Below are 14,010 nucleotides of genomic sequence, written 5' to 3'. Positions count from 1 at the left end.
AGAAAGAATATACTAGGTGCAAAGGAGGAAACAGGTACAACAAGGCATTTTCTCTTACAAAAGTGTTTACTCTGTCACATTAATGTCTATCATTTTTACCATGCTATTCCACTAATAATCCAATGGGATCCTTTCTTTTTTTTTTTTTTTTTTTTTTTCAACGTTTATTTATTTTTGGGACAGAGAGAGACAGAGCATGAACAGGGGAGGGGCGGAGAGAGAGGGAGACACAGAATCGGAAACAGGCTCCAGGCTCCGAGCCATCAGCCCAGAGCCCGACGCGGGGCTCGAACTCACGGACCGCGAGATCGTGACCTGGCTGAAGTCGGACGCTTAACCGACTGCGCCACCCAGGCGCCCCGGATCCTTTCTTTATTGTTCCTCTTGAGAGCATTCCTGCCCTCCCTGATTTATTATTAGGATCTTCCAAAAGAAAAGTACGTGTGCATGGCAGGGAGTAGGGATCTCAATGAAATTTATTTAACTGATTTATTTAAGTCAGTTATGTGACTCTTGAGTTGCATGTCAGTTGCCATGAATGGGAAAAGAAAATTCATGATATTGTAAAGCATATAATTAAATATAAAATCCTAATATGGAAAACTGGGTCTTAGAAGAAAATAAAAGTGTATATAGAATAACCACACATAGCTAAAAAATAACAGTCTATATCATTAATTGGACATCTGTTGTAACCAGGACCTATGCTAGTCACATTTATATTAATGATCTCATTATTTTATTTACGTATTTATGTATTTACTTTAAGATTTTATGTTTGTAGGGCAGTTTTGGATTCACAGCAAAATTAAGTGGGAAGTACATAGATTTGCTAGGTATTCCTTGCCCCCACACATGCCCCCACCTCAATTATCAAGAATTTTCTCTAATTGATGAATCTACATTGACACATCAGTGTCATCCGAGTCCATAATTTACATTACAGCTCACTCTTGGTGTTGTACATTCCGTAGATTTGGGGGAATGTATAATGACATGTATCTATCATTATATTATAATACAGGGTATTTTCACAGCCTAAAAATCCTGTGTACTCCATCTATTCATGCCAACGTCCTCTGACTCAACTCCTGGCAACTGCTGTTTTTTTGTTTTTTGTTTTTTTTAATGTCTTCCATAGTTTAAACTTTAAACTATACCTGGAATCATGCAGTATGTAGCCTGTTCAGAATGGCTTCTTTCACTTCGTAATATGTATTTCAAGTTCATCTATGTTGTTCATGGCTCAAGAGCTCACTTCTTTTTACCACGGAGTAATATTTCATTGTCTGGATGAATCACAATTTATTATTCATTCACCTATTGAAGGACATCTTGGTTGCTTCCAGGATTTGGCAATTGTGAATCAAGCTAGTATAAACATCCACTTGCCGGGATTTTTGCAGACTTACGTTTTTCAGTTCCTTTGGATAAATGTGAAGGAGCACAACCACTGAATCATATGGACTAATGAGCTCATTTTTACCCACACTCATCAAATAAGAAAGCGCTGCTACCTACATTTCCTACATAGACAACTGTGGCTTAAAAAGTTCACTACTAATTGGTTTAGATATGAACCTAGCTCTGTTTCACTCCGAAAGCCACATATGACTTCTAGGAGTAGGCAGAGTATAAGCCCAATTTACCCATTAGGCGCAGTGAAAGCACTGCTTAGGGTTCACGATATTCTTAGGGGCACATGCAAATGTTCCAATTACTTTTAAAATTAAAAGCAAAAATGAATATTGTCCAGTCTAGATTATATTAATCTTTATATCAACACAATCACAAAATACAGCTTTTAACACTTTTTTTGAATGAAGGGGCCCACAAAGGCAAAAGTACTTAAGGCCCACAGAAGTCATAATGCAGAGTAGTCAATTTTGGGGTTGCTGAAAAATGTGCTTCCCTCTAAATATGTCCCCCGCCAATCTATGATAGCATTGCCTGTCCTCTGGGATTCAACAACAAAACTGAATTATTTCTAACAGCTGCTTTTAAAGAGCATCTGATACCTGGGGCAGTTCTATACACAGACTGACAAATTAAAGAGTAGAAAGAAGAGCAGAGATAAGATAGAAGATGGGAACATTTCAGTGGAAATGTAGTAAGCGAGGCACGGTAAGAACATGGCTTCATGGTCAGACAGCCCGAGCCTGCCTGACAGCACCTATCCTTGATTTCAACAAATATCCACTTTTTAGATGATGCCAGTTTCCTTGATTGGAAAAGTTTTGAAAACAAAAGTTACCTGGTACCTGTGTCCACATCTAGCATAAAATGAGTCTTGTAGCTTGATTGATTTTAAATAGACTCACATCTCTCGGGTGACCGTAATACATTAATAGAATTTGCTATTATGCAGTTGTAGGGAAAAGACAACACAGTTCTCTTGTTGGAATATGGATACATAAAAATCAAGGGGGCATAAAATATTATTTGCACAGAGTTTAAATCTCATTTTCCTTTTAAATTGGGCAGCCTTACTCAACAATTTCTGTGAAAACTCTGAGAGTCCAGTTGTGCCTGTCAAATTGTATTAGTTATGCAGGCGAGCCTACCTGCAAGCCATTTAGCCCAAGGCTGACCATGAGATATGGCTGTTCCGCACAGTAATTTTGGGTGACAGCTTTTCCTGAGTTCATGCAAGTCTAGGAGGCAATTATGAGACCAGAGGTCATTAACACTGCATTTGATTGCATAACATAATATGGCAATAATAATAGTAAAAAGAAATGTATATATACATACAGAAAGAGAGAAAGAGAGAGAGATGGGATATAAATTTCTTTAAAACAAATGCTTTTTTGTTTTCATACTGAAAATCTACAGACTCTTGTGAATTTATACCTGATATTCTGAGATATATATGTGTGTGTGTGTGTGTGTGTGTGTGTGTGTATGTAGATAATGTAAAGACTCTATTAAGACTTTTTGTTTTTTGTTTTCATCTCTTCAATGTGATATTTCTGCTATTAATTTGTTCTAGAAAATATGTCCTATGGTTCAGGGAAGGAAATATGTATCCTTATACATGTAAATTTATGTGCAGTTATATCCAAAGAAATGTAGATTTAAAATCCAAAGCTTTCCACTGAGCATTACAAATAAAATTGTTAGAAGAATTTTCAATTTTCAGAAGATGAGACACCAAAATATAGTAAATTGGAGATAGTGCCTAAGGAAGTCATTATAAAAACATTTTGAAGTCGTTAATTTTGTCTAATTTAAATGCTAGATGGTCAAGTCAGCATGCTTCCATGCCATATGCTTTCCTCAGAGCTATTTTTGATTTGCACAAATGTTAGATGGTTGGAGAATAAACTTAAAAGATGCTTTTTTTGTGGTTGGTGAGGTTGTTGGTGGTGCTTAGTGAAGCTGAATTCCAGCTCACCCTTTTTCTCTTTTCTCTCCGACTGATTTTCGCTTACGCTTCTTCAGCCAGTACATACTCAGATAAATTGCAGAAATAAGGCCATTGCCAGCTAATTAATTAAGTGGCACCCAAGAGTAGAGAATGCAGGTTTAATTGGAAGGTAAAGAGGGTTAAAATTGTAATTATGATGAATGGATTGTCAGAGATTACTCTGGAGACTGCTGCCTGGTGTCAGTAACTTGAAATTAAAAGGTTGAATTTCCCTCTTGTCACACAGCTTCTCCTGACCTGCTTTTCTGAGGTGAGGATTCACCTATTAAATAAAGCCTTTCAACCATTTGTTTGAACAGAAAATATGTCTTTTTTTCCCCCAAATAAAGCCCCTCGAGTAAGCACAACATTCTGAAATGAGTGTTAGTAGTCTATTTCAGTCCAATGTTTAATATTAAATAACAGAAAACTCACTTAAAAATGAACATGTATCAAAGTAGAAATTTCTGCATCTGTCTGAAGATGGACAGCCTAGTGGGCTTCAGGGAATTACCAGGTGAAAAGAGACATGAGGAGAAAGGAAGAGAAACGATGACTAGAGGAAGTTCTGATCTAAACACTCCTCTGTCCAGGTTACTCCTATAGAACGTAATTAGGCACCGGAACTGAGTCAATCTGTATTCTGCCCTCGTAATTTTCGCTTTGAGAATAACACATCTAGGAACCAAAACAAGAGAAGCTTCTTTGCATGAAACCTGTTGAGAACAAGTCACTGACCTAAAGGCTATTATTTCAAATATTAGCAGCTCAGACACTTGAATTTCTCAAGTTCATCCTTAGCTCTCATCCCAGCAAGCACAGGCAAAACCACTTTTCAGATACAAAAGCAGGTTACCTCTGCTCTGGGGATCCGACAGGCCTGGGCTTTGCCATATCTAGCATGGACCTTGCTAGAGTTAGTTAATCTCTTTTAATCAAGTTTTCTTATATGTGTTCTGGGGAGACTAAGACTGCCATGATGAATAAATGATATAACAGATGTAAAGTTCCTAGCAACATCCCAAGCCTATAATAAAATGCTCAAGAAATAACAGCTTAAGAAGAGAATGATGTGGGCAGAGGAGAAAAGAGGTAAGACTAGCAACTCAGCTGAAATAGACTACTTTAGATTTCATACAGTTTATAAGACTTGTAAATTACAATTAGGGGTATACAGAAACTAGATGGCTTGTGTTTGTGTATATAATGATACTTTAAATTTTTAAAAAAACAAAAAATTCTGTCTATATACATATATAATAGAATTCTTACAGTTTTCTACTTGGCTGGCTTTATTTATTTATTTAAATCCCAATGTCATTAACATACAGTGTTGTATTAGTTTCAAGGGTACAATATAGTGATTCCACAGTTGCATATATTACTCAGTGCTCATGAAGATAAGTGTACTCTTAATCCTCTTCATCTATTTCACCCATCTCCCCCTTCCCCCCCCCCCCACCAATCTCCCCTCTGGTAACCATCTGTTTGCTATACTTAAGAGTCTGTATTTTGGTTGGTCTCTCTTTTTCTTCCCCCTTTTGTTCACCGTTCTGTTTCTTAAATTCGACATGTGAGTGAAATCATATGGTATTAGTCTTTCTCTAATTGGCTTATTTTGCTTAGCATTATACTTTCCAGCACCACCCATGTTGTTGCAAATGGCAAGAGTTCATTCTTTTTTATGACTGAATTATGTGTGTGTGTGTATATGTGTGTGTGTGTGTGTGTGTGTGTGTGTGTGTATCTCACAACTTCTTTATCCATTCATCTATCAGTGGACACTTAGGCTGCTTCCATAGTTTGACTATTGTAAATAATGCTGCAATAAACATAAGGGTACATATAACCCTTCAAATTAGTGTTTTTATATTCTCTGGGTGAATACCCAGTAGTGTGATACTGGATCGTAGGATAGTTCTATGTTTAATTTTTTTGAGGAACCTCTATACTGCCGTCCACAAGAGCTACACCAGTTTGCTTTCCTACCAACAGTGCACAGGGTTACTTTTTCTCCATATCCTCGCCAACATTTGTTGTTTCTTGAGTTTTCTTTTTTTTTATTTTAGCCATTCTGACAGGTGTTATGTAGTATTTCATTGTGGTTTTGATTTGTGTTTCCTTGATGACAAATGATGCTGAGCATCTTTGCATGTGTCTGTTGGCCATTTGTATGCCTTCTTTGGAGAAATGTCTGTTCATGTCTTCTGCCCATTTTAATTGGATCGCTTGTCTTTTGGGTGTTGAATTTTATAATTTCTTTATATACTTTGGACACTAACCCTTTATCAGATATATCATTTGCAAATATCTTCTCCCATTTTTTAGTTTTGTTGTTTGTTTCTTTTGCTGTGCAGAAGCTTTTGATTTTGATGCAGTCCTAAGAGTTAATTTTTGCTTTATATTTTAAAGGAATTAATCTACATTGTGAAGAATTAGTTTTTAGTGTGATTGATATAGCTAGAAATGATTCACTCTTGAGTAAAAGTTGCTTCAATGGTGAATACCTGAATGTATATAAACATGTTGAGAGCAAAGATTTTTAAGCTGCCTCTTTTATTGTCATCTACCTAGCACTTAGAATAGTGTCAGTACATAGGGAGTGCTCATAGATGTGTGTGTGTACACGTGTGTGTGCGCATGTGTGTTTGTGTCAGATGCATGAGTATGTGTTAACAAAGAACAGTACATCCCCTTTGGTTTGAGGGTACTTACATGGCACTTTGTGTCCTGACCGCTCTTTAAAATTACAAGAAACAAATAGAGTACGGAAAGTCATTTTGGTCCTGGGGAAAAGTAGGAATTTTGGCAGACTATCATTGGGAAAACAAACGATTAGTCTGAAAAGTTGTTGAATATGGCCTATGGTTGGTAACTAATCTACTAGTCCTGTCTCAGTGATTCAAAGCAAACTGAGCTCTTCCTATAGACTCCTTTGAACTCAGAAACAGTGAAGTTATGAATGAAGTTTTCTTATAACATTTATCTTTGTTGTCCTCAGCTTCTGAAAATACTGTTAAACACTGTGTTCTGTTTCTTAACTTTTTCACTTAAAATTATATTTTTGAAATCATTCCATATTTCTATAAAAAGATGTAGCCTATTCATTCTGCCCTTTGTACAGTATTCCATCATGTGCATTTACTATATTTAATTCACCCATTTTCTATAAATGGAAATCCAGGTTGTTCCCAATTCTCGGCCACAAAGCCAGCTTTCCTCAGAATCTCTAATATTCTGATGCCCATAATGTTGTTCCAACAGCAAATATATGTAATGTAAATCACTTCCTAAATTCATTTGACTGTGGATTTTTTTTCTGAAAATCTTACAGAAATACAGTTCTATAGACAATAGGCTAGAGAAGTAACATGGATTAAATATGTATTTTTTTTCTCTGAGAATGAATAAGACAATATAATATAGCCAATGAACAGGGGCACCTGGTGGCTCAGTTGGTTAGGCGTCTGACTTTGGCTCAGGTCATGATCTCACAGTTCGTGAGTTCAAGCCCCATGTCAGGCTCTGTGCAGACAGCTCAGAGCCTGGAGCCTGCTTCAGATTCTGTGTCTCCCTCTCTCTCTGCTGCTCCCCTGCTTGCAATCTATCTCTCTCTCAAAAATAAACATTTTTAAAAAATATAGTCAATGGGTAAATAATACATCTGAATGCATGAATTATTGGGATAATAGTATCACTTTATATATACATGCAATAAAACATAGTAGACAATAATGCCATTGCTGTGTAGAATATAGCACAGCATAATATTTCAGATGTAGACAAAAACAACTGCTACAAAATAAAAAGGATATCAGACATGTTATATGTTGTGCAAATTCTAAAGATATCAGAAAAAGAACTACCAAATGATACCTTTTAAAAATCATTTGGCTATTATAGTAAAAAAGTTTGGCAAAAGTGATCCATTCATTTATTGTAAAAACAAGGAATCAGTGTATAATTTGTCAGGAACTATGCTAGATCCTAAGAATATAAAAATAAGCAAGATAGCAACCTTGTATTAAAGGGTCATACTGTTACTTAGAGAAGATAAACACATAATTCAATTGTTTTAAAAACAATTTAGTAAATGCATTGATAGATTTTGGACAAGGTACTGTAGAACATTAACAATGTGTACTGCTAATTTAAAAATAAATTAGGCAGAGAGGATGTGGAAGAGTATAAGGAAATATAAGGAGTATAGGAAGAGGATGTTTAAGAGATAGTATGTGAAAGAAAGAAATCGAAAAACAGAGAGAGATGAAATGGAAAGGTGGAAATAGAAACAAGACAGAAAAATCTGTGGTAGATGCAGAAGACGGACCTTCTAAGAAGGAGGCTTTACATTTCAGAGTCACCTGTAAATCAACAATGTCTCTAAGAATGTAGACTAACATTAAGTTAAGTGTGTGTAACTTTAGTGATGGGCTTTTAGTGACAAAAACCCCTAATGCCCCTCAAATGTGAATTCTGAAAGACCTAGGAGGTCAGGGCAGCTAGTGTTAAGTTATCTGTGTCCTCTGCACCTAGCAGTGGGTCTGAAATGTAGTAGGTGCCCCATAAATGTTGTGTGGGTGGATGGATAAGAAGGATGATAAGTTTGTATCAATTGGAACTATTAAGAAATTTGATAATTTTTCATTTTCAGCCCAAAGAAGGCAGTGTTGCAGAAATTAAGGAGTTTTGGAATCAGGGTGGATTATTTGTAGCTGTGTGACCTTGAGCAAGTTATTCATCCATAATAAGCCTCAGCATCCTCATCTGAAAAATAGGGAAGAGATTAAGTAATTCATATGAAATGCTAATGTCAGGGCAGAGCAAAATGACTCCTGCTCAAAAGGGTAGTTATTGTTCAATGATAAAGTGAATTAATTATGAAAGGGCCATGTTTTAGAGTGTTTCAATTTTAAAAGTTAAAGTCTGTTTACATTTGGTGTGTTTGAAAGTAGGAAGCTCTGAGAAGTTTTGTGAGCTTGAGACCAATAAATTTTTTGCAAAGACTGAAAGAAGGACAAATTAGAAAGATCAGGAGGAAAAAACAAACAAGTTACCATCTATAGCACTGACTGACTCTCTAACATTGGGCAAATTTCTTATTTTCACTAGGCCTCAGTGAGATTTGTTTTTAAGACTGTATATTCTAAGAGCAGTTTTAGGTTCCCAGCAAAATTTAGGGGAAGGTATAGAGATTTCCTACCCCCACACATGAACAGCCTCCCCTATTATCAACACCCCCCATCAAAATGGTACATCTATTACAATTGATGAACCTACATTAACACATCATTATCACCCAAAGTCCACAGTTTACATTACTCTTGGTAATTGTTCACTCTTGGTGTTGTGGATTCTATGAGTTTAGATAAGTATATAATGACATGTATCTAACATTTCTCCTTACAGAGTATTATCACTGCCCTAAAAATCCTCTGTGCTCTTCCCCAACCCAAACCCTGTCATTCACTGATCTCCACCGTTTTGCTTTTGTCATAGTTGGGACCATACAGTGTATATATAGCCTTTTCAGAATGGCTTCTTTCACTTAGTAGCATGCATTTAAGTTTCCTCCGTGTCTCTTCCCGTCTTGATAGCTCATTTCTTTTTAGCATTGAATAATATTCTATTGTCTGAATGTACCAAAGTTTATTCATTCACCTATTGAAAGGCATCTTGGTTGCTTTCAAAGTTTTAGCAATTATGAATAAAACTTTTATAAATATCTATGTGCATATTTTTATGTGGACATACTTTTTAACTCCTTTGGGTAAATGCTAAGGAGTGGTATTGCTGGATTGCATGTAAGAGTGTTTAGTTTTATTTAGTGACATTCTAGCATTTTGTTACAGAGTTTTATTATGATTTATGAGATCATACAAATTGCTTGGCAGAGTACCTGGCATATTGTAAGGGCTGAATCAGTGTTAATTATTTTTGGTGTAATTATTATCTCATAAAAGATATATAAAACTCAGTTCATTTTCACAGTAAGGATGGAGAAGTAGGTACAGAGGAGACAAATGTCACAGGAAAAGTATAAAAACATTTGATGATTAACTCTATATGTGGTGTCTGCATCTAATGCAGTCCCAGATACACAGAATGTGCTTGTCAAATTCTTGTTACTCTGCATGGAAGGTATACTTTGCCTTGGGCCTTCTAGTTCCCCATACTCCCTTTGGACTGAGTAAGAGGGATGGTTTACGTAATGGTTATCTAATTCTTCAGATAAGGGGGGGAAACTTACTGATAAATGCACTTCAAATCTGAATCATATAAACCTGACAAACAGCTAGGGTGAAGTGATATAGTAGAAGAGCACTAGACAAGGGGTCTAGAAAACTATGTTCACAGTCTAACCCTCTTTCTATGGGTTGTGAGCTTCATGAACTTAAGATTTGAGTCTTAGTATTTCAGTTCTCTCAGCCATCAAATGGGAATGAGACTACCCGACTGGTTATTTAGGGGAGAGCAAGAAGAGATAAGGAATGTCAAGCAGTGCCTGCAATTTGCTAGGAAGTTAATAAATTTAAAATTAATCTTAATACAAGCAGTCACCAAATAGCGTGCTCGGATTCAGTTCCATGATAAAAAATAAAACAAATCCAAAGTCATCTATCGCCAATAACATCTTGACCAATTGCCGTCCTCGGTTTTGAATACGTGATTGCTTCAGTACATTTATAAATTTGTATTTTTCTCTTCTCTAAGCATAAAAGCATATTTCTTCATTGTAGAGAGTTTTGATGATAAAAATACATAGGAGGAAGCAGAAAAAAAACAAACAAACCTCACTTATTTTTTTACCACCTGGAAATATATCATGTTAAAATTCTGAAATATTTCTTCCTTCTGGTATTTTGTCTTTCTGTTCATATATAGTAAGCTGCATCTCTAGAAAGATAAACCCAGATATATTTTTTAAATTGATATGATGTTAAACATAGATTCGATTTATGTTTTGTCTAGTAATATCCATAAAGATTACTTTTAAATGCCTCTGTTAACAATATATAATACGGAATTGTCACTTTCTTCTTTTCTCCATCAAAATTATGCTGTTCTTAAAAAGTTTTTTTTTATGGAAATGTTTATTATTTTCTACTTGTTGCTTATTTCCATTCTCCGCTTAAAGAATATGCTCAGAGACTATCAACAACATTTAAGCAGGCAGCAATGGGGGGAGAAAACATTTATCTATAATGCTAGCCTAAGTGTAACAATGAATTCTTTCATCTTGATTCTAAGCTCTAAGTCTGCTCTGAGGTCTTTGAAGTACCCACTTGGGCTATAGCCACTCAGAAACTCAACAAAATAAATGGTTTGAAGCAAACAAAAATATAAACCCTAAATCTTTCCCAGCTTTGCATAATCATCATATTCACTTACTTTTGACTATATTTGCCTTTAGAGAGGTTAGGTTAACCAAACTGTCTCCCTGATTTTCATTTTTATGTTTGATCCTCTGACAGTGACTTCTGAGCACAGGCCGTTTTCCCAAATATTTAAATATTTGGCAAAGATTTAACAATTCTCAGTTTTATTACTGAGAATAACTTTTAAATAATTTAATGATCATTGTAATGATAACATGGATCTCTTTACTATTTTTCAAAATTATTTTAAAATAATATTTGTTTACATATTGGAATAGCCAAATAATTGAATTAAGTTTCTTGATTTTCTTTTTAAGCAATCTTTACTGTGTCTAAACTCTCTGCCTCATGGTAAAAATACCCAGATTATACAATCTCTGATCCCATTTTGGGGAAGCCATTGAAGATTCCTCCAAAGTGTCATTTGTCACATGGAGAGAGGATTACTCCAGAACCCTTAATTTTTTTATTGAAAATAAATACTGAGTACACGCTATGTCTTAGACATTGAGAGTGTAGCAGTGAAGTCTAGACAAAGTCCCAGTTCACAAGGTGCTTATGCTTCAAAGGGAAGAACAGAATAATGTATAAATTAATAATTTGCTAGATGATTTTATTAACTCTTAGATATTTATTATTTTGTAAGAGGTACATTCTTTTTTTTCATCTTGTTAACATATAAATGAACATCTTAATCTCTAAATAGCATAGCATTTAGTAGGATTTTTGTTGTTGTCGGTAATGGTTTTTGTTTTGTTTTGTGTTTTGATTTTTGATGATTTAGTATACTCAGTCTGAACATTGCTAAATAGGGATTAAAGTGAGATTTTTGGAGTTGTTCACAAAATTGGCCAGATTTAAACCAGTAATTTCAATGTGATGTATCTGATACATTTTGAAATATATTTTATACACTCATCTGAGCAACATATTATAATAAAATGTGAATGCTAAATATCATGGATTAGCATTCTCTGACCATTGGAACCAAATTAATTTAATAATAGCAATATATTTATATTCCTGTCATTGAAGTCATTATTTCCATTTTTTACATTCAGAAGTTTATATTTTGATTTTTTTTATCCCTGTGGGACATTTCTTTTTATATCTGAAATATGTCTTCAAATTTATTTATTCCCTTTTCAGGAATTTGCTGCACTGACAAAAGAACTCAATGCTTGTAGGGAACAACTTCTAGAAAAGGAAGAAGAAATTTCTGAACTGAAAGCTGAAAGAAACAACACAAGAGTAAGTATAAAACTGCCTCTGCTTGGAATTAATTCCATATACAATGCAGTGCCTTATCTCTTGTATACTCATACAAATAAAATATTTTAAAGCTTGAGGAAGACTTTAAGCAGATACTAACTCATAGTGTGTTATTTAAAGTTAAGGAGAATATTCTATAAAACTCAAAACAGGAAGGCCGGAAACCTAAATTACAGTCTCAGATACTAAATCACTATGTTGCCTTAGAAAATGTTTTTATTCCTCTTTCTTTTGCTTTATTTGAGTTTAAAAAGAAGGGCTGGATTTCAGTAGTGAGTTTCAAACTTCCAAACTGTTGTATTGGAGTAAGGGACCAATACCCCAGAGGCTGGAAGTGGGCAGAAGAGGTGAGGCTTAAGAGGGTGTAAGTTTCAATTGTGGGGTGATGTGAGGGAGTGGCTGGGCATTGGTCCTCGCTTCACTCCAGCAAAGTATTTATTAAAAAAGAAAAAAAAGAGAGAACGTATAAAACCACTGGAGCAGAACTCTCCTGATTAAGAGAGGCATACCTTTTCTATTTCAGAAGATGATTGAGATTTCCAGTTCTGATGTTCTGATTTCATGATACTGATGGGCTTTACTGTATTCTGTTCTTGGAAACTCATATATTCTTTCAGTCTTATGCCCTGTGACATTAAAGTCCAGAATTTGATCAAAGATGCTGCATTTTCTTATTCAGAAGGAAAAGTCACTAAATTTCATAAAATATATAAATCACCAGATTACCTATAAATTTCTCTACTAAAAACACTTCTGTGTGGATATATAACTCAATTTCAACATGAAGTAGGTGAAAAATATTTTCAGGGTTACAACGCTCTCAGATTAATACTATAAAATGAGAAAGTGAGGTATAGTTAATAGTGTATTCATTTTATGCTTGGACTTAGAAAGTAACATAAAAATAATACCTCCACAAACAGTGAGCTTGTGCCTTTAATGAGAAGTATGCATTGTATGAATAATGGCTATATGATCAAACTCGTTTTATCTCCTTATTCTTAGGGGTCTTATTTTATGGTAAAGAGAATTCACACAGCATACACACAAGGAATTGGTTTTCTATTTTTTATTATTATTTTTTAATGTTTATTTATTTTTGAGACAGAGAGCACAAGCAGAGGAGGAGCAGAGAAAGAGGGAGATACAGAATCTGAAGTAGGCTCCAGGCTCTGAGCTGTCAGCACAGAGCCTGATGCAGGCTCCAACTCAAAAGCCGTGAGATCATGACCTGAATGGAACTCAGACAACTTAACCGACTGAGCCACCGAGGCCCCCCAAGGAATTGATTTTCATTGAGACTTTGATGAGCCAGTTACATGGGCTGCCTCAAAGAGAACACAACAAAGACAGTTTAGATCATGTTATCGGGTGTCAGATGAATTTTTTCTATTTTTTTCACCCTTGATTTTTAAGTTATGATTTTTTATGCAAATTTAAAATTTATTTCTGCCATGAGATTTATTCTGCCCTATTTCACTATTTTCCATTTTAATGCTTTAGGCTACATTCCCTGCTGTAGCACAGTACAGCCAAATGTAAAAGTAGGATCCGGAAACTGAACATGGAGGGAAATGCAAACTTCTTGGTAGACTTTCAACTAATTCTCATATTTAAAATACACCAGAAACTCTTCTTTTAGCTATGTATTTCTTCTTTATACAGTTTTTTTTTCCCTACAGCCCTTTACTCCTTCTTAATGCCTATGAGGGACACATTATAATTAACCCCACTTTACAGAGGAGGCAACTGCTCAGAAAAAGGCATATAACTTGCCAGAACTTACACAGTGAATAGATAGAAGAGAAGGCATTTGAAAGCTAAGGCAGTCTAACTTCAGAGCCTGTGCCTTTAGCCATGAGACCATTGGCATAATTACTCAAGTTACGTCTATGGAAAAAAAAAAAAAAAAAAACAACAAAGATTTACAACAGCTTAGAGAAGACATTG

At 35.2% G+C, this 14,010-nt stretch overlaps 1 protein-coding gene across 24 annotated transcripts in view; it reads left to right on the top strand.

Annotated features, from left to right (window-relative positions):
• The window catches only part of PPFIA2 (PTPRF interacting protein alpha 2), a 478,195-nt gene that overhangs the window by 267,378 nt on the left and 196,807 nt on the right, over positions 1-14,010 (top strand). For all 24 annotated transcript variants that reach the window (XM_019835282.3, XM_019835280.3, XM_019835277.3 and 21 more), the window contains one exon: positions 11,938-12,039. In XM_019835282.3, the coding sequence (XP_019690841.1) occupies positions 11,938-12,039 (102 nt within the window). The remainder of the gene's footprint in view (positions 1-11,937; positions 12,040-14,010) is intronic.

Source organism: Felis catus, chromosome B4 (assembly GCF_018350175.1).
Source record: "Felis catus isolate Fca126 chromosome B4, F.catus_Fca126_mat1.0, whole genome shotgun sequence".
Taxonomy (NCBI): domain Eukaryota; kingdom Metazoa; phylum Chordata; class Mammalia; order Carnivora; family Felidae; genus Felis; species Felis catus.
Note: the sequence above shows the minus strand (reverse complement) of the source record. Positions and strands in the feature narration are given on the sequence as shown.